This window comes from Myodes glareolus, chromosome 12 (assembly GCF_982192425.1).
Source record: "Myodes glareolus chromosome 12, mMyoGla1.1, whole genome shotgun sequence".
NCBI lineage: Eukaryota > Metazoa > Chordata > Mammalia > Rodentia > Cricetidae > Myodes > Myodes glareolus.
In genome coordinates, this window is record NC_142037.1 from 32,602,244 (window position 1) to 32,627,731 (window position 25,488).

Here is a 25,488-nt window from a genome sequence, read left to right on the forward strand (position 1 = left end):
ACCAGGAAAACTTTGGGAGAAGTAGCAGGTCATGAGAAGTTCTTCCATCTGGGGTCTTGGGATCCAGACTGGTATATTTTAAGAGGCCCTTTGTAAGGCGAGCTAGGAACTGAGTTGGTTGTTCACGTTTGTCCTAGATGATCTCTTGGATTTTTTTCATAATTAGCACTTTAAGGGCAGCCTTGTGGAGACTGTCCAGGAGGCAAATTATAAGTTGGGTTCTAGCTAGAATGCCTTCAGCAATATTGTAATTCCATTCAAGGTCCTGGTCAGGACCACCTCGGTCCCAACTGGGAGGACAGCATTAGTTTGGTGGATTTCATCTGCATGCGTCCTAGCCTGGTCCCAGACTCACTGGTACTTCTCAGGGAGGTTACTGTTGAGAATCATGTAAATGTCATGGAAGGTGAGATTACAAGATTGGGAGATATTCTCGGACTCATTAATGAAAGTGATCTGAGAGATATCACTTAATGAGAAAGGGATATACACCCTGATCAAGTCATCCACCCCAATAATCTCCCACAAAGAACTTGGGCTGGATTAGGCCACGTAGGAGGAGGCAGGTAGAGAGGAGGTCCCACGGTGGAGCAGGAAGGAATAGTGGGATTATTAAGGGCTGCCAGTGGGCTGGAGTTAGGGAGATTTGACTAGGGTGGCCTGTCACTGGATAGGGAGAAAGGGAGACTGGAGGGGCCAGAGGGAGCTGTGGGTTAAAGCCAATAGCGGGGAGGCTCACTAGCTGGATTGGAAGTAGTAGTTTGGATGTCATAACTTGGAAGTTAGGTGGGGGAACAGGAAGAACAGAGAGAGGGGCTTGGAGCAGGGAAAAGAGAAAGCTGGAATGGAGGCAATGGGGAATCTTTCCATTTCTCCAATCGTTCACAGTACTTATAAAGGTTCCAAATAATATTAGGATCTAGCATGCCATTAGGTGGCCATTTGGATTGATTATCTAAGGTGTAATGAGGCCAAATTTGATTGGAAAGGTGAATAAATTTCAGACCCTTCAGGTCGGGTGCTAGGTGGAGGGGCTGAAAGTTTTCTAAAGGCATCCCAAGGGGAAACGGGAGGGGGCGGACAACACCGTTCCCCTAGATGAGGGAAGAAAAATGTCACTGCAGCCTGTAGTCAAAGGTCTCCCCGGGACTCAAGAAGGACCCAATGAGAACCAAGCTGTCATCACCATACTCAACAGGAGTCAGGGGCTTAGCCTGGCTAAACCAGAGGGGAGACTCAGCACCTGACACCAGCGCTTTCAAGAGGACAGAGGCCACAATAAAAACTGAGCTAGAGGGCAAAGGGCTGGGAAATGGAGTTCCAAAAGCCACAAGAACCTAGAAGTTGAGGGATTATGACAGTTCTGAAGGGAAGGCAGAAGAGGGCAGGAAGGGGAGCAATAAATAGCTCAATTAGGCCTAAGGACTCTGTAGGATTGCAGCTCCAAGGATGGGGATGGGGTCAGGTGAAGAGTGTCAGTGGTAGCCTTAAAAACCGGCTGGGATGCTTCCACCTCCAAAAGTACCAGAGGTGGGCTGTACACTCAGCCGTCACTTACTTGAACTCAAAGAAACGTTTACACTGAGCAAAGGAGGAAACTTACCTAACTGCCCCTGGTGGATGAAATGCCGAATGACTGGTGCGTGGGCCAGTCTGTCGCAGCGACCTGGCGATGAGGGATGGGGTTCCAGAGCAGCTCAGACCCCAAGGGGGAGCACAAACACCAGGAGAGTGTACATATCAGCAGTGTAAATAGGAAAGGTACCCCACAAAGTCACACCACACAACAAACCTCACATTAAGAGACTTACAGGAAGGGAAAAACCCAGGTTTGGCTGGGTCTACTTGGGTAAGAAGCAGCAGAGCGGAAGACAGGATTTATACAGAGCTCTGGGGGCGTGAGGGAGTTCTTTCCAGGGTGGCCCGCAATTGGAGGGATTATGTGGGGAAACTTGGGGAAAGTTCAGAGATTGGTGCAATTTTTTTTTTTCGGTAGGACAGGGCCTGATCACTCTTCTACCTCGGGGGCAAGGAGGGCTAAGAACTACCATTCGAGAAGTCTGGGGTGCAGGGCCTGGCTACTATAGTCGTCTAGGGGTGTAGCCTGGTGGCCAGAGGTCTCCAGGGGCGGGATTTACAACAGGAGTCTGAGCAGCGGCAGGGAAAGCTGCCCTGCTTCCCAGGGTTGGTGTTAATAGCCCACGCGGACACTGCCATGTGATCCCAAAGCCACCAGGGCTGTGATGTGTACTTTATAGAATGTACTGGAGTCACGTTGTGTTGAGTGAGTCTCCTAACTACGAGGATACTTCAGAACTGCTTAGGAAAACTGACAATACTTGCTCTTGAGAGGCTGGTACCTGCAAACTGCTTCTTCTTTCAGGCAGCATCTCAACTGATGTGACAGGAGTTAGACAGTCTGAATACAAAGTGGCCCCGCAGGGCTTATGGGCCGAGTGCGTGGTCCCCAGCTGGCAGCACTGCTCTAAGTGGAGCAGCTTGAGCTGATGGAGCGGCGCACTGGAGACTGCCTTTGAAGCATGGTTCCCAGTCCCTTCCTGTCTGTCCTGTCACTACTGATGGTGACTTAATTAGCCCTGTCCGGCCCTACCTCCTTCAGCTGTGAAGCCACCATCCTCTTACTAATTAACAGCGGCTGCAATGCTCAGGAGGGGCGTCCCCAGAAGGCAGTTTCCCTTGGAAGGCAGTACAGGTAACTTGGAGGGACGCTGACCAACACAAAAGTCTGATTCTTTACCCTGCATTGAACACTGAATTTTGTGCAATTCCACCACATTTCAGATTCCAATTTTAACCACAGTCCCATGCTTATGTGGGGGTGAGGGAGTGCTGTGGGTTGAATCCAGGACTTAACAGAACAAGCAAACACTCTTCCAGTGAGCTACATCGCTGGTTCCATAGTCCCATGTTTAATGCTGGGCCAGCCCTAATCATATTACAAAACCCAAATGATCACCCACTACCATTTGGCTTGCTACCACTCGAATGTAAACTTCCCAACAGGAAGGCTTCAACAGCACTTCTTACCCAGTCAGATATTCTGGTCCTAGTGAGTTCTCCATGGGAAGGGCTTCATGCAGAAATAGAAGGGCATTTCAGGCAACAAGAGTGACGTCAAAGTGATATACCAACAAGCAGTTTTTGTGAGAGCTTTAATGGCACAAAATGTTTATAGCTACAAGTTACACGTGTTCTGTAAACTGTAAGGAATGACGCAAGTGCTGACGAGACAGACGAAGGATGTGTATCACTCTGGCTCAGTTAATGCCAGGAGCTCCACCAACTGGTTCACTGTGCGGTTCGTCTCATGGGCCAAGTCTCCACTTCACTCTCTACTGTAACCGAGTGACTCTGCTGCACTGTTCTCTGTGCCGCTTTCCTCTTGACTTACAAACATCTGAGCCAGTTTTCATCAAACTTAAAACGAAGCCTGCTTTTCATTCCAAATTGTAAACAGGAATAAAGCTTTTTAAACATTACCTTAAATTTCAACTCTTGGTTGAATTCTGCTTTGCAATAGGACAATCTGTTTTCATTCAACAAGAATCTGTGTAGGAGCATAAACATCCCGTATGTCAGGGCTGCAAATAAACACCATACAAGCTCCCCGACGGACAGTTGTACTGTGACATGTTCCATGATCTTACTGATACTTTCAAAAACAGCAAAATTAAATTTAGTTTTAATGTTGAAATAAAATCATAAACGTCCCCACAGTTCAATGGCACTGCTGACAGACTGCTACTGAATTTATAAAGAAGGTGTATCTGCCTGTGAGATCACTTAATGAGCCATGTTCTGCTCGCTCACACAGTTTAGCCTCAGCAGTCTTGCCAATTTGATTCAGGCTTTTCGAAAACAAACAAATAGGCCATCAGATTTACTTTCTTCCTAAAGAAATTCAAATACAAACACTTGAAATAAATAAGCGATAAGGTAAATCAAGCGTCACCAGGTTTAAGAGCAAGATAGGAAAAGGGCAAAAGATGCCCATAATCATTTAGACATTAAATGTCAAAAAGAAAATAACTCACAAAAACTACTTTGGATATATTATCTTTCATAAAGATAAACAGCTATGTTCTTAAAAAATGATAGAAATGTCTTCCTATCTGTGTTATTTTCCATTTCATATAACACCAATTTTATAACCCTTTATGTGAGAGAGGAGTTAGTTTCTGCAGACTAGCAAACCCGGTTGCCATATTTATTCAAGTCAACTTGGTACACCATGTAGGTTGCTAGCTTTGAAATTCACAATGGTTCTGCAACTATAGCACAGTCTATATCATAAACAGTAATTAATTATATATAAAACATAGAATCCTTCAGAGTCATGTTATGTTCTGAAATCCAACAAAATCTACTTGAGATAATCTGCAATCCTGATGCTGTCGAACAGTTTGGTCCTAAAGCTTCACATTGTAGAAACAGACAAAGAAAGTCTGCCATTCAAAGGATTTTCTGAGTATTGCGGAACATCAGGAGTTTGACAGAACTGAAAAGACAACTGCATGAGAAAGTCACCAGGGTCTGGGAGATCCTAGGGACACACTGGGAAGACCGTAGCCAACAACAGGAAGTAAGGGACCACAGAGAATGAATGGCATCTTTCCAGAACTTTGTCAACTGTTCCCACACCCCAGATCTGCTGTTTGAAGTTACACAAGTGCTTGAAATAACTCTGAAGTTACTCTTCAGAGTGTAAAGGCTCCAGGGTGTAAGCAAAGCTTCCTAAAACAAGAAGCCTCTATTAACACCATGAATCAGACTCGTTCCAAGTCTCTTCTGAGAAAAAAAGAAAAAGAAAGAAACTAGAAAGACAAGTAAAGAAAGTTATGAGAAATTCACATGCAGGTAACACATGAAAATACCAAACGCACAAAAATCTCAAAAGCAATTTCATGTATGTCTAGATCTGAGGCATTCCTTAGAAATAAAGATTCTCTATCATAGAAAAGATAGCATTGCAACATCCTAATGTTAAAATCTGCCAGTATGTTCTATTCTTCTATATCCTATCTGTCACTCATACAGGCTGCCTCCTACGAATTGAAGGCGGACAGGAGGCTTAGGAAAAGAGCGGCTCCAAAGCTGGTTTAAAGTAATTTTTATTGCCCAGGATATTTTTTTCCTTATGTCTTGCTTTTTTTTCTTTTTGGTTTGGTTTTCTTTTGTTTTTAATAACTATAAATTCAAGCTTAGGGAAGCTTGTTTTTGTTCTGGAAAACAAAAACTAAACAAAGCTTTTATAGTACTGTTCGCAAACCTGACCTCATTTAGAGAGAAATGTAGTTACATGGCTAGAATTCAGCTTCTAGCATGAATGATGCAGGTGTGATTCTGGTGGTACTAAGAGGAAACGATGGCATTGTTGACAAGGTTATAATCTGCTGGTGGCATTGCTGAAGAAAGCCCTTGCAAATTTCTAAACGACAGGAAATTCTGTTAGGAATCTCTAAAGTGTCTTACAGGCCAAAAAGGGAAGAAGGTTAGTAAAATGCCTCAATAGAGTTTGAGTAAAATACTGGATTTGAGAGTTACTGGGATTGGGTATGTAAAAATAGGGTTGTAGGTTGGGGATCATGCTTACAATAGGTCTCAAATTCAAACTACAATACACCACTTCACAGGCCACGCGCATTTCCAGGTGCTTTTCGTTTCCCTCAGTAGGTGCTGGCAGAAGGTGTGCTCAGTCGTTTTCCAATATAGATGCTGAAAGGAAGCAGAGTGTATCATGTTCCATCTATCCCCACAATCACACCAGCCTGATCCATAGGGTGATCTCTATCGACCAGTTGGCATCCGAGAGCCTCAGCACACTCTTCCCAGACTCCCTGAGCCACCACTCTTTTCTCCCTTCTGTTGTTAAACAAGCACGCTCCCACTGAGCTCCAGCCCACTGACCAGCTCAGACCAGATGATTTCATAGGATGCTGTCTACTCATTAAGTCAGGATTGGAATCGCAAGGGCAGTGATGTCAAGACCAGGTAGAGCTAGGAAAAAGAGGCCCTTTCAAAGCCCCAAACAGAGTCTTCTCCAGCCCCCATGTGTTTCTATTTGGGTAAAAGGTTCTATTGCTATTCAGATTGAGAGAGATGGTCATAGACAGTGTTTTTAAGATGGGATCTAACATGACTTTCCAACACCAAGCAAGAAAATGACCCCTTTTTTCAGCAGAGTGCCAAGATAACAAGCAGCACAATCCTCAGTGTAGTAACAACAATTTTTAAACCCCTTAAGAACATTCACCTGTAGCAAGAGTTAAAACTTAAAGCAACAAAAACAGTTTAAAGATACATGAAAGCAAGAAACACTGCAAGGCCCCCAAACCAAACTTTCTAAAGTAAATGAACTGAACAGGTGGCAGATATTAAGAGTCCTCCCAAGCTCCACAGTGCCTTCCACTCCACTGTGCCCTTTCTTTACCAGCAGATCCTCTACCAAGGAGACAGGGAAAGATGCCCACACGCCCATGCTCCAGAGCAGGCACTTCCCTCTATGCTGAGCCACTCACAGCAAGATCAGGGATGATCCACTTTCCATGCACCAGACACAGAAAACGATTCACTGGGCATGCTCAGAGTGCATGCAGCACGTAGGTCTTGAAAAATTAATTAAGCTAATGTTTAAAAACTGAAATCTTTCAGAAGTGTATTTTCTTAAATACTCAAATCAAGGGAGAAAAGCCATTAATTGAAAAGACATGCCACAAGTTAATGAATTAAGTAAACATGAGGCTGACATTTGAATATAAATGCCACAAAGTTAAAAAAAAAAAAAAAAGACAGTACCTACAGTAGTAGCCTACCAGCATATTCAAGAATCATCCTCCACAATAGTGTGTTTTACCATCTGGGGGGAAATCATTTTGCATTTATTCCTACATTTATATTTAATAACAAATTACAATTAGCTAAATTTTAAATAACTCAAAAAAGTAATCCTGGGAAGTAGTACCCAGGGAAAGACGCAGGGCAGACGGCTCTTTTCTTCTCAACACCTTGCCGCCCACTACCATTAAGTAATGCACTGTCAATAGGGTACTTACCCCAGCCCCAAAGCCAACACGTGAGAAAGGAAGAGAGACGGGATGAAGACCTTTAGGAACTCTGCAGAGAAAATGCCCCCTTTCTTCATGGCTCCACTCTTCCTCATGCTTAGGGATACAGCACGTTTAGGGTGTCTGAAATGGAACTCTCTGGGGAAGAAGTTCACAGGCTGGTTTCAGAACACAAGTGTTTCACGTGTCCTGGGGACAACACCAGTCCCACAGACAAGCACATAAAACCCACCGCCAAGACACAAGCAGGACTTACTTGGGTGGGATGTTTTCGGGTCTACTGGACCAGTCTGATACCCAGTTTGCACTTTTCTTCAAAGCTTCAACTTCTTTCTCTCCTTCTACAAGTTCTTCTTCTGACTAAAAAAAATTCAAACAGTGAGAGGGGAGGAACAAGTGAAAAGCAGGAAAGGATAACCAATTCTTTTAAATACAAAACAAACTAAAGTCATGCGTCTTCATATAGGAAGCAGTCTATTTTCGGAACGGGCTCAAAACTGCCCTAAGAGCATCCCAGGAAGAGCAAGTGAGCATGATGGAGGCCGCACTGAAGGCTCCCTGCTGAAGGCTGAAGGCTGTATCCTGCAAAAGCCCTCTTTAGAGATGTGAGGAAGCTGTGGAGTTGGTGCTGCTGAACCTGAGGATGCACAGCGGGGTTTCACTATATCCCTCTCTCAACATTATATTTCCCACACTGTACATATTTTCAATTGCATTTAATTTTTTAGAACTAGAAAAAAATAAAGAGAACACATCAAAAAAGACGTGGAAAAAAAATCGATAAAAAAGTTGGCAGAGATGTGGTAAATCATGATGCTGCTAAACACCTCAAAGAGCAGCATCTTCTCAAGCTGCTCACACTCATTAATCTTGACCTTGGTCAATCCCCAAGCAGAAACTGCTCCACTCCATTCTACTGAAGAGGGCAGGGTTTATGTGACTTGCTGAGGGCCTCACAACTGAAGGTAGAGGCCACTGGTTTCCAGCTCAGGCAAGCTGCCCCAAAGGTCCCACTCATAGAACCATGTTTCTCACTTTCTGAAAAGAAGATTGCTTTTAAAGAGGAATTAATGAATGTTTCTCAAGATTCTGAAACTAGTTTTTTATTGGGGGGGGGGATAATCTATTTTGAAGTGAGTCAGAAGTTAATATCTATTAAATAAATGAAAAATATTCTTTTTATTGCTAGTGATAACCTGAGATGTCAGGCCAGGAAAAATTTATTTTTCCACAAGCCTTTTCTTGTTTTTGGTACTTTAGGACAGTGTCTCACTCTGTAGTCTAGGCTGACCTGTAATTCACTATGTAGCCCAGGCTGGCCTTTGACCTCCCAAGTGCTGGGGTTCTAGACTCAAGCCTGGCAAACTCTCTTTTAACAGAAACTAAAGCGGTGAGAAATTCCTAAAAATGACACATTAGCTGTATTTATTCCTAAAAAGGACACATTAGCTGTATTTATTCAGTCTTAAGACTATAAGGCTGTGACTCCACAGTGGAGTCACACTACTGAACACTCTGATTCTGACCAACAGTTGAAACACCTGGCCCACTCACGGGACACTTTGCACAGCTCCAGCTGGCCCACTCATGGGACAATTCCCCAAAGCTCCACCTGGTCCACTCAAGGTCACTTTCCACAGCTCCACCTCCTAGTGACTCAGCTGTCTGGGCTGGGAAGGGAGCTTAAGCCTGGCTCTACACATAACACCATTTACTACCAAATCCAGGTCAAAGCTCAGGGATGTTTGTGTCCCTTTGTCAGCATGGCCCTTATCTGGTTCTGCTGAAGTTGGCAAATTCCACTGAATAGCACAATGCAGCATTTAGGACTGAGCTTTTCCCAGCAGGCACTGAGATCACTCAGAATCATGAGCTGGCCCTCTGTAGTAAGTAACCCTGAAGTCATCTCAGGCAGAAACGAATCAGCAGCCACAGGGCAAGCACTGAGCAGCCTGTGTGCAGCGTTTCTGAGTCTTCAGCCTGGTACAGTCATTCTTTGGATGTTGCCTTTGTATTTGGATTTATTATGAGAGGTGGTGCCTGTGTAGAAGCTGTTTTTCTCCTTCTATACCCTGGTGTCAGGGTTCCAATGTGGGGTTGCAACTGAGGTGGTTAGGTAACCTTGCTGGCCCTCTGGTTCTTTTGGTTTGGTTTCAACAATGCTGGAGACTTAAGCCTAGGGCCTCTGACATGCTAGAAAGACTCTGCCTCAGTAGCTACATGCCAGTCTTATAACAGTTTATTCTGCTTAGTTCCTCCTTGGGCCTCCTAGGATTCTAAGTGCTTGCTGGTTTAGTTCAGATTTTTTTGAACAAGTTCATACTTTATCCTTTTCAGAGAAAACAATGTGAGATTTGTGCTCTGAATTTTTCAAGATAATGGAATTTTCTCCAGGGGACTAAAGCAAAGTTACCTTTGGATTCATACAGTTGTTTTAATTCACAGATATATTTCTCAACTTACTTTAATGTTTACTATAGTTCATTTCCTTTATTAATCTTAAATTTGCCAATCCCAGGGTTTCGGGAGAGAGATGGTAAGCAGCCTCACCAAACACTCCATGTTGGCCGCAAGCTTACTGTATAGTCTTGGCTGGCCTTCAGACCTTGCAATTCTCAGCCTCTTAAATTCAGAAACTACAATAAAGATCTTAACACATCATGTTTGGCCCATTTTAAGGTTTTGAATCATCTTCCTATAATTAAAAAATATGGCAAAAGGGCACCTCATCTAACCATGTACAACTCTGTTCTTCCCTCAACCACCTCAAACAGTCCTGGGAGGTGGGGTGGGTGGGTCTTTATTTCAATACCATTTAATTCTTCATTATCTGGTCCACCTCCAGTTCTCTTTAGGTCTCTAAATAGGGGTATTAAACTGCATGCCTGTATCCATGTACAGATAAACCAGTCTCACAAGACAGAAACGAGGCTATTTCCAAAGACAGCAACTCCATGCTGGACCCATCCTAAAAAACAATGCCTTCATGGACTGTAAGTCTGCGTGAGACTGAGTCTATTTCTTGCTATACAGTGGAGTCGCATGGGTCCCATCATCCTTTGAGGAAGAGGAACACTCCGCCCTGGTGAGCCTGCTTAGGAATCCCCACACTGGGGCTCTGCAGACCTGTCAGTTCATTTGCATGCCTAGTCTCCTGACTAGAGACTAACTCCCCTCAGAGGTCAGTTTCAGTGAAGGACTGGATCACAGGCGCAGGTTTGCTTTCAGTCATGGCTCTAACACTGACTTGCTTTGTCATCTTAGGTGATAACCACATGAGGACAAAGTGTCTGTTTCCCCTTTTCCCCAGTAGAGTAACATTACCCTGTCCCTCTGCTGGACTGAGAACCTTAGCATCAGAACATACTGGTAAGTACTGGTGTCTTTCCTAACTTCTCTGGGTAAAGCTGGATCATGACATCTCATTTATTCCTCACAGACACACATAAAGAAAATGGACAGCCTCGGCCAGTTGTTCTTAACTTTCTAACAAAAAACTTTCTCATTCATGAAACTCATTGTCCTAATCCCTAGTGACTAGCTTTTCAATTACTTCTTCAATCTTAAAAATATAAATGCTTTATATGCAATTTATTAATATATCTCCTTTATTTTAAAATTTTTACTCCACAGACCCAACTTTGTCTTTATAGGCATCAAACTACTTGGAAAAACCCATGCTTGTCGCCACTGGTCAGTCTGAAAGCATAGCTTATCCCCTGCTTAAAGTCAACCTCAGACTATCAGAATCTCACAAGCTCGCTCTCTCTCGCAGATTTCTTTCCAATTTTATAATGGCTGCATTCAGTCCTAAAATCGCAGTTAAATTCAGTGACCTCATGGGCCTGATCACACTCATTTTCTTGAGTCAGGGCTGCACACCTAGCTTTCACTGAGCTAGGAGGAGAAATACTCATGGGGGTGGGGGAAAACAGAGCTCTGAAAGAAAAAGAACTTGGAAAAGACGTAGCTTCAGCTGATGTCTTTCCCTGGACTCTGCACAGCCTGAAACAGCAACTCATGGGGCAAGGACACAAGACTGTCACTTATTTGACTTCAGAATAAGTTAATAGAGAACCGGGCGGTGGTGGCGCATGCCTTTAATCCCAGCACTTGGGAAGCAGAGACAGGCGGATCTCTGAGTACGAGGCCAGCCTGGTCTACAAGAGCTAGTTCCAGAACAGGCTCCAAAGCCACAGAGAAACCCCGTCTCAAAAAAACAAAAAAAACAAAAAAAACAAAAAAAAAAAAAGTTCATAGAGCTTCCCAACTGAATAGTACTCTTGAAGACACTCTTTGGAAAATGTCTAAACAAAAGCAATTAGACCAAAGACCCCCTACAGCAGAGTATCAATTCCCTTCTCTCTTCTGTCCAGGGAATACCTACTTTCCATGAACTTCATGTGCCTTTTCCACACCAGTTACAGCATCCTGCATATGGCCAAACTCACACACACAAGCCAGAGATTTGAACATTTCAGCCAATTATCACCAAGCCTCTTTAGAAAACAAAGTGCACCACACAGAGTAAACTGGTATTGCAAGTTTCAGCATGTGAGCAGCTAAAGCGAGCTTAAATAAGCCAGTGTGGACTGCATGGATTTTCCAGCTTCAGAAAATAGCAAAAGGCAGAGTAGTGAGGTGTGGAGAAGTGGTGCATTCTTCTGGCAGAAGACTAGAAGCATGGCACCAGACACACAGCTCCAGCACAGAGGCCTGGGCCTATGCCGTGAGGGAACACCACAAATAAGACATCTACAGCCTCACTCAAATATTCATCAGTAACTTTTTAAGAGTTGGCACAATAGGAAATTCAAGAAACAAGGAATTCCTATGTTCACTTTATTGCCTGTATGCTTGCTGGAGCATCAAGGAGCAGCCTTATACAACTGGTACCAGGCCCAACAGTCAAAGTGATAGGTCCATGAGCTCACAGACAGAGCTGCACTCTGGGCTACAGACACCGATCTTGTTAGAGAAACACTCCATTGGTAAAATGCAATCAGGCTTGGAGCCCAGCACCCTATTTTAGTCAACAAACTTTAGAGACTCTTGTGTGTCTTCCAAATCAAAATAAAACACACACCCACCTGAGAGCTATGGTCCCTGCTGGTGTGCATCTCAACATCAAACATGATCTGTCCATCTTCTTGTGGTGAAGGGCTAGAAGAGAAAAAAAACTTAGACATTTTTTGTTTGTTTTTTACACTTTATTCTTCTGGGCATGTATGTTTAAGTATTTCCTGGTGCACATGTGAAGGTCAGTGGACAACAATTGGCAGTCTATTCTCCCCTCCACCCCACAGGCTCCTGGGAATAGAACTCAGGTCATCAGGCTTGGGAGCAATCACCTTTATCAACTGAGCCATCTAGCCAGCCTAGTTCAGTAGTTTTAATTCTTGTTTTGTCACATCTTAAGAATTTACTGAAGATGCAGAAGCACCACACGTTCTTGTTATACTGCTGTCCAATAATGGAGAAATGATCTTCAAAATTCAAACAGACTGAGTTCTTTTGTAACAAGTCCCCAAACCTGACGACATGCTGGAGGCACCATTCAGACCTTAAAATCCAGCACACAGGCCCCAACACCCACCAAAACAGGAGCAAAGACCAAACCCGTCAAAAACCTAAAGCATATAATTCCAGGAGCCAAGAAAGTCCCTAAATGTACTAATCTTGCTTTCTTCTGGCTCCTGTAGTTTCAATTCTTGTTAACTGAAATGTGCCAACCAGAATGTGGGTTTTGTGCATAAACGACAAATGGTGAAGCTCAGGGCTGCATGATTTACGCTAGTTCCCTGTGCAGCCGCTGTCTTTGTGCTGGTAACACGCTGGCATCAAGGGCCAGTCTCATACCGATGACCGGGCTCGACAGTCAAACTGACAGGTCGATAAGCGCACAGAAGTGCTGTTTTCCCTCTGCACTGTGCTGTTGATACCAATCTTGTTAGAGAAAAGCTCCCTTCTTCACTGGTAAGCGGTTCACACCTAAAGATTCACAGTGCCATCAAGCCTGGAGCCCAGCTCCTCTCAGGTTCAGCAGGGGAGCCTGTTTAAACCACCGTGATGAATTTGTCTGTCCTGTACTGACAGGCAAAGGAGGAGCTCTAGAGAGAGGTCCACACTGGGCTTTTAGAAACTGCTTGGGACGGCAGGATACAACACAAAGTAAGGCATGCTGGGATATCTTCTAACCACCACTGTAGTGTCTGTCCTAGAATTCAAAGATCCAAGTGCCTCTATCTCTGGAATGCTGGGATTAAAGATTTGTACCACCACACCTGATATGGGATAACTTTTAAACAAAATACCTTGAAAACAGGCTAGGCCTAGTGGTGTAGTCTGAAATCCTAGCTATTTTAGACCGTGGGGCAGGGAATTTTCAAGTTCATTGCCCAGGCTACAAAGGAAGTTTAAACCCAGCCTGTGTAACTCAGCAGGACAGTTCCAAAACCAGAGAGTCACAAGAGGGCTGGAGATGCAGCTCAGCAGAGCAGCTCTTGCCCAGCATGCTAGAGGCACTGTGTTCAGTACTCAGCACCAAGACGAGAAAGTAGGGGGAAAGAGAAGACAGAAAGAAAAGGGGAGAGAAGAGAAAATGTCAATCAGCTGAGGTTATACCCAACAATCCTAAGAACTCCTCCACCTATAAGAAACACTTCCCGTAACTTCAAACACAAGTCAAATCACACGAATCTTGAAGCCCCCTTTTCTGTTGTACTGTAGTGCTATGCATGTCTGGTGTATACATGTGTGTGCACGTCCTTGTGGAAGTTAAAAGTGACTCTCATTACTTTCCTCTATTGTTCTCCATCTTATTTTGTGAGGTAGTGTCTCTAGCTGGACCTGGAACCCACTGTCTCAGTGAGACTAGATGGCCAGGAAGTCTCCCTGCTAGTCCTCTTCACATTCAGGAACCTGAACTAAGCTGACCCCAGGAAGATGAATTCATAGTTTATCACACACATCACTGTCATCATAAGCTAAACAGGATGCCAACAGCAGGTGACTCCTTAGCACCCTGTGAACAACAGACTCATGTACACATGGTACCAATGATCAGGCTCATGCATGTACATGTACAACAATAGGCTACAGAGGACAGAAACATCAGAAACTCAAAGAGAAAGAAAGCTCTAGAAATCCTTCAGCAAGTCCCTAGATATAAAACTTTATTCTGGCTGGGCATGGTGGCACACACCTTTAATTGCAGCACTCAGGAAGCAGAGGCAGGCAGATCTCTGTGAGTTCGAGGGTAGCCTGGTCTACACAGAGTTCTAGAACAGCCAGGACTATGTACAGACCAACAAGCAAACAAAACTACTGAAAGACAGACTAGTGCTGCAGCCTCCAGAACCGATGACAACTATCCAGAAAGAACCATGTGCTCACTTCTGCTTGTGACAGGAGACATGGCAACAAGGCAGAGATAACACGGAGGTGGCAGGGTGCTCACTGTGCCAAACAGCCATCGGACCTGTCCTCCAGTTGCCTTAGAGACAGAACTGGGTCATAAGGCATGCAGGAAGGTCAGATGTGGTTTAACTTCTTTCTCTATTTTCTCAGACGCCTACAACGTGCTATAGACAAAATTCCTCCTACAGATATAACCTACCCTGCTTCTCCCATTTTTAAATGCCCCTCAATCTTCCCATGCACACGCATCTTCACCATGGTGAATCATCAGCCAGCTACAAATGAGCCAGATCATTGCGGCATCGAGCATCCTATGAGGCTATCACCCTGCAGGGAACTTCTCACTACTTTTGGAGATGGGTTATCATTATGTATTGTTATGTAGCCCAGGTAGACCTTCAACTTGTGGCAATCCTCCTGTTCAGCCTCTTGAGTGATGAGACCATAGGCATGTCTTACCTATATTCAGCTTATAATTGTTAATGCTATTTAATACCTAGTCTCTCAGGAAGTTACAGAAAAAAAGGCTCAGATGAGAGTTAATGACCACTTGTTATCCTTTCCTTTCTACATCTTTCTGTATATTTACTCCTCAGCTTTCCAGAGGCAAAGAGCCATGCAGTGAGATGTAAGTAACATTTCCTCAGCAGGAATGCATGGACTTCAGCACACTGTTTATTGAGAGCCACACAGACATGGCTGGAACCTCCATCAACTTGCAGGTCCTGTAAGCAGAGCATTTACTGAGTGCCTCATGTGTGCCAGCCTGTTACTGTGAAGGGTGCAAAAAGGCCACATGGCCCTACCTCTGGCTGCCTAGAGAGGGAGACAGAATGTTACTGTGACTCATAAGATGGGCTCAAAAACAAAGGAAAATGGGAAACTCAGATTAATTCTGTAAGTTTACATTAATGATGCTAAATTTCATTTTCATTTTAAAATTGCATTTGGTTTGTGTGTGGGTGTGCATGTGGAGGCCAGGAGACAACTTGAGGAAGTCAGTTTTCTCCTCTCCAAGTGAGACCCAGAATGAAATGCAGGTCTACCAAGCTTAGCAGCAAGTGCCTTTATCAGCTTAGCCATCTTGTTGGCCTGCTACTCAATTTGAAACTGATAAACATCTGAAAATAATTCAATCTGAGAATAAAAATGACAATGGGGGAGGGGGCAACAGTGAGCACTCAGGTGCCTATCCATTAGCTATTCGGTTTTTAATTTTTCTTGAGACATGATCTCATCACAAGGTCCTGACTGGCCCGGAATTCGAAATGTAGACCATGTTGGTCTTGAACTCAAAGGTTACCTCTGCCTCCCAAGTGCCTGGCCTAGCTATCTAGTTTAAACATGCATGGTACAATAAATCTGGAGGCCTATTCTCTTAATGACTATTTAAGTAAATGAGCCTTCTCCTCATGAAAATTACCTTCCTACCCACTCAAATCCTGAGTTACACCATCAGCCTTCACATACCTGTCACAGTGAGAGCTGCCTCTTGAGCTGCTCTGTCCCGACTCATGCTGTGCATCTAGAAGGATCTTCTCCATGTCTCCATTGTGGATTGAGGAAGAGGAAGGGACGTGCTCCAGCCCCCCATTCTTCCCGTTGCCATTATCATTGCCATTGCTGCTGTTCATAGGTAGCTCCACCCAGGAACCTGTTGGACAGGTCAGATAACAAGTCATAACCACAGTGGGGCTGAAATCCCTCCTGTGCACACAGATGTCCATATGCTGAGTTCAGATAAGAATTCTGACTTGACTCAAACTGAAGCCAAAGTATTCTGAAGAAAATAAACACACAGAAAGTCAGAATCCATGCTGTTCTGCTCCCAAAGGGACTTATGCATTAAACCCACCCAGAAAGTAGAAATCTAAAACTAAAGAAGATGGGCTTTCCTGCCCATTTTTTTTTTCTGGTTAAAGCTTAATTTATGTCCAATCAACACTCTGGTGAAAACTCAGGCTCTTCTTCAAACACTATATGCCTCTCCTTTACTAGACAGGTCATTACCTTTAACATTTCAGTTACACAGACACGACTTACCATGGGTGCCACAGGATTTGCACCAAATTAAATCACCAGATGACTTAGCAATATTGTACAGCTCGTCTTAACAGGATGACAGCTGTCTCCTAACTAACACAAACTGAAAAGCTCCTGAAGTAAAACCAAAGTTTAATCAAAAAGTTCTCAAACACAGAGCATACATTAATACAGCTAGTCCTTGATGAAACCAAATAAAATTAAAAATTGGGGTGGAGGGAGCAACAGAGGGAGACCACCAATGTGTCTCCCCTTCCCCCTGCTGCACTTTTAAGTTTTTCTCTTCCACGCTGAACATACCTTATCAGGTTGTTTCTTCCCTTTTCTCTCCCAGGACCTCTACTTCCTAGGGTTTTCATTAAGTCCTGAGTGTGTGGAGGAGGGAGAAGCCACTGCAGATGGGCCACAGAGAAGTTTGGGATAAACAGTTGAAGGGGATGGGCCTTTGTAAGACGCATGTTCTTGAAGATTCTTATTGGTCCAATAAGCTCAACAGGCATCAGTAACACTGGCCAATTAATCAACTTCTCAGAAAAGACATCCTCTACATCCCTTCTGCACAGCACTTGGCTTTAGGAAGTGTGACCAACAGCCAGGCAGTGCTCAAACCTGCACTTGGGAGTCTGAGGCACGATGACTGATGATCAAGAGCCAGTCTGAGTCTGACTTGGGCTATGAAAAACATACAAAATCGCTCCCAAACCAAAACCTTACAACCTCCAAAATGTAACCAAGCAGGTGAGCAGGGCCAAATCTCTAAATCCTTAGCAGATTCATCAGAATGGCCAAACAACACCTCAAACCCTAAAATGCACTCTAAATGAGGCAGTGAACCAAGACCCAGCAGGAGGGTGAGCTCACCTGAGGGAGAAGTTCACATGCCTAGCTAGGAATGGGACTTGGCACTTTAACACTTCTTGTCCTCCATCTCACCAGTCAACAGAGCTGGTAACAGAGGGGATCTACTCCCCAGAGCTGTCAGAACTACCCAGCAACATCAACGACCAGCAAACAGCAGACACTTATATGTTATGGAATTTGTATCTGTTGCTAAAGAGTCGCCCTGTCCTCTCCATCAAAGGCAGCCCACCCCACAGCAGTCCTGAAATCACCAATTAATTCCAAACAACAAAGGCACACAACAGCACCTGGCCTCATTCTACACCTACATGAGGATGGGCATGGCTAAGAACACAGGAAGAAGAGCAAATAAAACCAGAATCACTAGAGAGATCTAGTTTAATTAAATATTCAGAGTGCTCCTGGAGTGGTTACTAATGTGCCAGAGCACATCTAAATTTAGAGCTCTGTAAAATATTCTAGATGGAGGGACAGAGAGAATAAACAATCTTCCCCTATTCCCACTGCTTCTAGGGTTTTCAAATGTCTATTAAAACCAATGGATTGGTTCTTGTAGACAGACAGCCCTATGCACAAAATAAGCAAAACCAAAGCCCAGGGCTGCTCTGGCAGGAGCACTAAGCACCAAGGGTTCCAGACAGGACAATCAACATGTGCTTAGAGAATCTAATCAAAGAATGGTGCCCACAGAACCTGGGTTTGTGCTCCTCACTTCACTGAAGGACTTCCAAGCCCACACCAACTCTATTTTCTGCATTAAACGTAAACAGTTACTACCCAAACATTAGAAACTTGAGAAGACACACCTAGAAAGGTTTAAAAGTGACCCCTGCTGTGCCTGCAACAGTCAGGAGTACAATGCCCCCATTCCTACCATAAGGTAAAATGTATTGGCGTGGCATATACCAGCACCACAGTTAACAGCGCAGGTTGAAGTTACACCCCAAACTAATGCTTACAGTTTATACCCAGACAGGTGCCTTAACCTCTGTATCTTAGTTACCTTATCTGTAAACAGGGATAACAGCTATATCTATTTTTAAAAAATTACAGCCAGGCGGTGGTGGGGCACACCTTTAATCCCAGCACTCGGGAGGCAGAGGCAAGCGGATCTCTGTAAATTTGATGCCAGCCTACTCTACAAGAGCTAGTTCCAGGACAGGCTCCAAAGCTACAGAGAAACCTTGTCTTGAAATAAACAAAACAAAACAAAAAATTAAAATAAGAAAATAAAAAAATAAAAATTATTAGGATGGCACAAATAACGCACACAGAAAATTACAGAGAATTGCCACATACAGGTCAGTCACTATGTTAAGTATATTCTTCAAAATCACTGGATTGCAACAGTATGTTCCCTGAACACAGAAATGTCAGCACATAAAACTAAGACTCAGGGCAGGAGGGGTGGCTCAGCAGTTCAAAGCACTGGCTGCTCTTGGAGAGGACCTAGGTTTAATTCCCAGTACCCACATGGAGGCTCACAGCCATCTATAACTTCCAGAGGATCCCATACCTTCTTTCTGGAACCCTTGGGCACCAGGCACATGCAAACAAAACACTCACACATAATTCTTTTTTTAATCTTAAAAACAAAATCCTAATAATTACTCTCTCCTTCCTATTTCTAGTGCCTAGTTTTGGTTTGTTTTTTTTTTTTTTTTTTCTGGTACGGGGGACTTGAACACAGATGCAGCAGGCCTATTAAACAGGTACTCTAACTCTGTATGCATAACCAAAGCTTTGATTTTGATTTTCTGGGAATGTCTCATGTAGCCCAGGTATATTTCAGCATCCCACATTGTGTTTGCTGGGAGTATAGGACTGCACAACACTACACCTGGTTCCCATTCCTATGTGCAGAGGAAATCACTTTGAATAGTTTCACATGGAAATTTCTGCAAGTTTATTGTTTTTCTTACGAAATATTTTTGGAGGCTGAAGAGTAGGCTCAGCAGTCAAGAGCACTGGCTGCTCTTCCAGAGGATCTGGGTTCCCAGCACCCTTATGACAGCTTATAATTTTCTATGAGCCCAGTTCCTGGGACCTGACACCTTCACACAGACATACATGCAGGCAGAACACCAGTGTACAAAAAATAAAAATTAAAAAATAAAGAAAAATTATTTATTTATAGTTTTCTGAGACAGGGTTTCTCTATGTACCCCGGGTTGTCCTACAACTCACTCTGTAGACAAGGCTGGCCTCAAAAGAAAAAATTGTTTTGTTTTGTTTTTCGAAGACAAGGTTTCTCTGTGCAACTGTCCTGGCTGTCCTGGAATTCACTTTGTAGACCAAGCTGGCCTGAAACTCACATTCACCTGCCTCTGCCTCCCCTGTGCTGGGATTAAACAATTGTGCCACTACTGCCCAGCTCAAAAAAATTTAAATAAACAATTGGAATTGTACTGTATATATGGTCCTCTACGTCATGGTTTTCAACCTGTGGGTCATGACCCCATTGAGGCCGTACATCAGACAGCCTGCATACCAGATATTTACACTATGACTCATAACAGTAGCAAAATTACAGTAATGAAGTAGCAAGAAAGGATTTTATGGTTGGGGTCACCACAACATGAGAAACTGTGTTAAAAGGTCACCACGTTAGAAGAGTTGAGAACCACTGACCAACCTAAGTATCAATTTGCACTTAAAATTCTGACGTGCCTTTCAAATGTTAGTATGTGCGCATTCCTTTGAATATCCTGAATCTCATTTTAAAAATTTCTTTTACAATTTCTTGTGTATGAGTGTTTGGTCTGCATGATGTCTGTGAACCACATGGATGCCTGGTGCCCGTGAAGGGTGTCAAATCCCCTGTGAACTGGAGTTAACATTTATGAGCCCCCATATGGTTGTGAGGAATAAAACCTGAGCTTCTTAAGAGCAGTCAATGATCTTAACCGTTGAGTACTCACTTTCCAGCTACTTAGAATCTCACTTTCTATAAAGACAGCACATTTTTAACCATTATCCAATGACAATGGTTAGCAATTACTCAGAAGACTATATTCCAAATATTTTATTATGCTGGGGGCTTCAGGAAACATTCTGAAAGGTTACCTGGCTATATGTAACAAAAGCCTTTAAAAGTTACTCTTAACGTATGTGGGCATGTGTATCTGTATAATTGCATGTATGTATGGAGGTAAAAGGTCACCCTCAGGCACTTCCTCCTTGCTTTCTGGGACAGGATCTTTCACTGGCTTAAAAGTTGATAATTAGATGATGCTGGCTAGCCAACAAGCCATCTTGCTGGGACCTACCCATCTGTCTCCCCAAAGCCAAGATTTCAAGTGTGGACCATCATGTCTGGTGTTATGTAGGTTCTGGGGAACTCAAATCCTCATGCCTTAAGCACTTCAATGATGGAGCCATCTCCCTTACCCCAGAAATACTCTCTATGGAAGCATGCATAGTCACAGGGAAAGCTAGGTACCCATTCCATATAAAGAATCCATTAGATGAGTGTGGTAGCTCACACCTATAATCTTGGCTGCAAGAGTCCAAGGCAGAAGGGTTGCTACAAACTCAAGGCCATCCTTGGCTGCACAAGAAGACCAAGTCTTAAAGCAAAACTAAATAATCTGGTGCTGATAACAGAAACAGAAACTTTGTTTGTTTGTTTGTTTTCGAGACAGGGTTTCTCTGTAGCTTTGGAGCCTGTCCTGGAACTAGCTCTTGTAGACAAGGCTGGCCTCGAATTCACAGAGATCCTCCTGTCTCTGCCTCCTGAGTGCTGGGATTAAAGGCATACACCACCATGCCCAGCTAGAAATAGAAACTTTTAAAACATTAACTTTATCTTCTGAATATGACACAAAAAAAGGAAACAGGTGGAGGAGTTTGGTTCTTTTATTACTGTCTTTCACTACAAACCTAGACTGCCCAGGATCTCACTCTAGGTTACCTTAGGCCTTGACCTGGCTTCGGCCTTCCCAGTGCTAGGATTATGTCTTAACAGACAAATGACACACATCTTCTCTCCACCTAAGTTGCTCATTTACAATCAGGTCCCCTTAATGTGCTAACTCTGCCCAAATCTTTGCAAAGTCCCCTGTTACTTGGAAAAGAAACACAGCAAAGATTTCATGTCATCCAAGAAACACGCAAAGGAAACCACCTCCAAGTCAGTACTCTTCCTGGCATGCAAGCTTTAAAGAAAGAGCTGAAGCTATTATAGTCAAAGAACTGTTTACATGTTGGAAGTGGTTCCTTTGTCTGGTTTGCACAAAGCCATGCTGACTTGTTTTCTAGCTGAAATCTTCTAGAATGGCAGAAGTGGGCATACAAGTTCCTGACCAGTAACTGATCAGCTTGCAGACCCTGAGCGTCCACCAACAATTAAATCCTCATATCATCCCAGGAAACATTTATTTTCTTCCAACTTTTCAAGGCTTCTGATGTCACTGGCACATAGTTAGGGGTCCTCCGAGCCTTTCCTCTGCCTGCTTGTTTCAGGTAGTTGATGCAACACTCCCTAGCATTCTTCTGCACTGTGGGCACAACACGCCACAGACTGGCAAGGCAGTGCCATCTTATGTGCCACAGTCCGAACTTCTTACCAGCAAGGACACTGTGAAGAGTTGTCAAAAGCAAAGGTAGTAAGTAACTCCAACTACACAAGAATTACAATACTCTGATCTTCCTTATGACATTTCTGCAGTGTGTCTCACTCATCTCTTGAGAAACGTGACAGTTTTTTTAATCAGAAAAGTGACTGGAAACATTCTTTTAACTTTGGAAGAAGTTTGGGTATTTGTCTTCCAATTTGTAATAAAACTGAACAGTCCTGCTACAGTAGTAAACAACAGAATCGGAGAAAAGCTTCACTGTTCCATATGCATCAACAATTTGGGCTGGAAAGATGGCTCAGCTATTAGGAGCATACACTGCTCTTACAGAGGACCAGAGGTTTTTTTTGATTTTTGGTTTTTCAAGACAGGGTTTCTCTGTGTAACAGCCCTAGCTGTCCTAGAACTAGCTCTGTAGACCAGGCTGGCCTCAAACTCACAGAGATCCTCCTGCCTCTGCCCCCCTCCCCCGAGTGCTAGGATTAAAGGCACATCACCCAGCCTAGAGGACCAGAGTTTGATTCCCAACCCCTCAGTTTGTATTCTACCTCCCAAGGATCCAACGCCCTCTTCTGGCCTCTATGGGTATCTGCACTTGATACATAGGTAATTTAAAATAATCTTTAAGAAATTTCAATATTTGCTATTAAAACTCTGCTGTGGGGCTGGGTGGTGGTGGGGCACGCCTTTAATCCCAGCACTCGGGAGGCAGATGGATCTCAGTGAGTTCGAGGCCAACCTGGTTTACAACAGCTAGTTCCAGGACAAGCTCCAAAAGCTACAGAGAAACCCTGTCTCGAGGGGGGAAAAAAACCCTCTGCTGTGGGACTGGAGAGATGACTCAACAGTTAATTAAGAGAAGTGTCTGCTCTTCCAGAGGACCGGAGTTTGATTTCCAGCATGACACAGAGCTTACAACCATCTTTAACTCCAGTACCAGTCAATCTGTTGCCCTCTCCTGGCCCCGGTGGGCACCAGGCAAGAACACGGAGCACATGCATACAAGCAGGACATCCATACAAATATCCCTCTGCCGTAACCCTTAAACTAAAGACAAAAATCTCAAGCCAGAAATAATCTGCATTCATTTCAGCTCCTGTTTTTGACAATTGTGGAACTGCAGCCAGCAAAGTACTTGGACTTATCAGGAATTCAGATAGTATTAGATGCCTGAATAAGTTGTTAAAAAAACAACTCAGCAAAATCAATAAAGCTTGTTTTGTTCAACTCGGGGCTGTGTGATGCTTCAGAAGGCAAAAACAAAAAAAAGAGGCAAGGCCAATAGTTAAACCTGGCATCACCCAGCAGATCTTTGACTTTGAGAAGTGCAGCCTGCCCTAAGTATAATACTTTCTATCTAGCAGACTTCCCAAAGAACATCTAGTATCACATGGAGACTGGGGCTTCACCTGCTTCTGTAAGAACCACTAAAAAAGAAGGTGACTGGCCCAGGCAAAAGGTCCACACAGAAATGAGCACGCCCAACACAAGAGAAGGATCCTGAAAGCTCCATGGGGACTCAAAACAAGAGCCACCGCTTCTAGAAGTAACACAGACCAGGGATCTCTTTAGCCTAATCATTTCTAAAAATGTATGCTAAAGATGGGTTAAAAAAATTAAATTCTGTATTGTGTGATATGAGTAACATTTAATGACACATTGATTAAATCTTTTTTAATGTTAGCATTTAGAGACGAGGCCTATCAAAAAGATGAGACAGGGCAGGGCACCTTAAAATATCTTATTTCTTTTTATTTACTTTTTTTTTTCCTTTGGTTTTGTTGCTTTCTGAGACAGTCTTACTCTGGGGCCCACGACAGAGCTGGAATGATAGATACATGCCACTACAATGGGCAAAAATAATTGTTCTTCCCATCCTGGAGGCTCAGCAACAGCTCTTACCAAACTGTTCTGGCTACGCCTGAAGCACCCCTCTTATGAAAGACACTGCCTGACCTTTAAGCATCCAAATGGCTTTTAAACTTCGTCTTGCCATATGCCAACCCCCGCCCCCCACTACCTCTTTCATAAGACACGAAGCACATACAGAAAAGTTGGGAAAGAAGGACAGTAGATATCACAACAGGGGACACTCTGGGGACAAGATGTCTGTTAGAAGGGTACTACATTTGACTGCAACTTCATCCTGACCGGCAGCCTTCAACTGCCAGTGCCTCTGCCCTGGGTCTGTTGTGTTGTTTACTGTATTTCCTGAAGTCCACTGCCCAGACCTGATGGTGTGATCTGAGGGGATGTGCTGGGCAATCCACTTAACACAAAAACAGCACTCGAAAAGTCCCTGGTATGGTGGCTGTCATCCCAGAACTTGGGAGGTGGAAGGCAGGAGGATCAGGAATTCAGATCATCACCAGCTACACAGAGAGTTCGAGGCCAGCCTGGGCTACATGAGACTGTCTCAAAACAGAAAAGTTGTAAAATAAAATAAAAATTCATGGTTAACCACAACAATAAAAAACTAACTTAAGAAACTTCGGAAATTTTCAGGGAAAAAAAAGGGGGGGAGGGGGACGGAACAAGCACCCTACACAAAACTCCAGTGACCCCTGGACTGGCGTGGGGAAGCAGGCGAGTCCCGCACACCTGCGCTGCCGCACGTCCACCCGCCACGCCCGGCCAGCCGCGTCCATCTCCGGGAGTCCCCGCCGCACGTCCCCAGACCCGCTCCGCCCGCCAGCTCCAGCCCGCCGCCCTCCGCTGCGCGCGCCGCCCGCCCGCTTCCGACGCCCGCCGCGACCCTAAACCTCAGCGCCCAGAGCGCAGGCCGCGAGCCAGCGCCGAGCGACTGCTCCTGAGCTGAGCGCGCCGCTGTCAGTCACACGCGCAGCCTCGGCCTCGACCAATGGGGCTGCCGTCTGCTCCCGCCCCCTCCCCTCAGGCACGGCGGCGGCGGCGGCGGCCGAACGGCTCCTCCTCCCCCATCCCTCCGCCGAGCCCGGCGGCCCCGCGCTCACTGTTGAGGCCGGCGGGCGGCGGCAGGGGTTGCTCCCCTTCTTCGCAGTTGTTGTTGTTGTTGTGCAGGGGTGGCGGCGGCTCAACTAAGTGAGACATGGTCGGGAGACTGGGAACGCCGCGGCCGCAGCACGACAGTATCCGGCTCTCGGGCAGCAACACAACAAGTCGAGTCCCCCCGCCCCCTTTTCTGCGCCTGCGCAGTCCCTCCCCGCGTGACATCAGGACCCTCCCGGACCACGTGATGACAACACAGGCGGCAGGGGGCGGGGTCTGGGCGGGAAGGGGGCGTGCCCGGGTCGAGCTGGGGCGGAACATTCGAGGGCTGGTCCGGACGTGCGGGTGCCGGATCAGCGCTGACACCTGCGCCAGGAACTAATTCCTGACAGTCAGTCGCACTAGCCAGGAGGGATGAGCTAGGCAGTTGGCGTCGTGTCGAGCATAGGGAGGGCAGTGCAGTCCGGAAGCGCGGGGCGTGAATGGAGCCCCTCCCACGCCTGCAGCGTACACGTAAGAACTCAACCCTGACTTTA

General features: G+C 44.7%; 1 protein-coding gene across 2 annotated transcripts; it reads right to left on the reverse strand.

Annotated features, from left to right (window-relative positions):
* Window positions 1–3,156: 3,156 nt before the first annotated feature.
* Bnip3l (BCL2 interacting protein 3 like) lies at window positions 3,157–25,144 on the reverse strand. Of its 2 annotated transcripts, none has more exons than XM_048421742.3 (6): window positions 24,958–25,144; window positions 15,975–16,158; window positions 12,176–12,248; window positions 7,342–7,445; window positions 7,074–7,223; window positions 3,157–5,736 (listed from the first exon to the last, which is right to left on the reverse strand). In XM_048421742.3, the coding sequence occupies exons 1-6, from the start codon at window positions 25,052–25,054 to the stop codon at window positions 5,688–5,690; spliced, it is 657 nt and encodes a 218-aa protein (XP_048277699.2). In that variant the 5' UTR covers window positions 25,055–25,144; the 3' UTR covers window positions 3,157–5,687. The 2 variants fall into 2 exon arrangements, with proteins under 2 accessions (XP_048277699.2, XP_048277700.2); XM_048421743.3 differs by lacking the exon at window positions 24,958–25,144 and adding an exon at window positions 16,848–16,983.
* Between the last annotated feature and the right edge of the window lie 344 nt (window positions 25,145–25,488).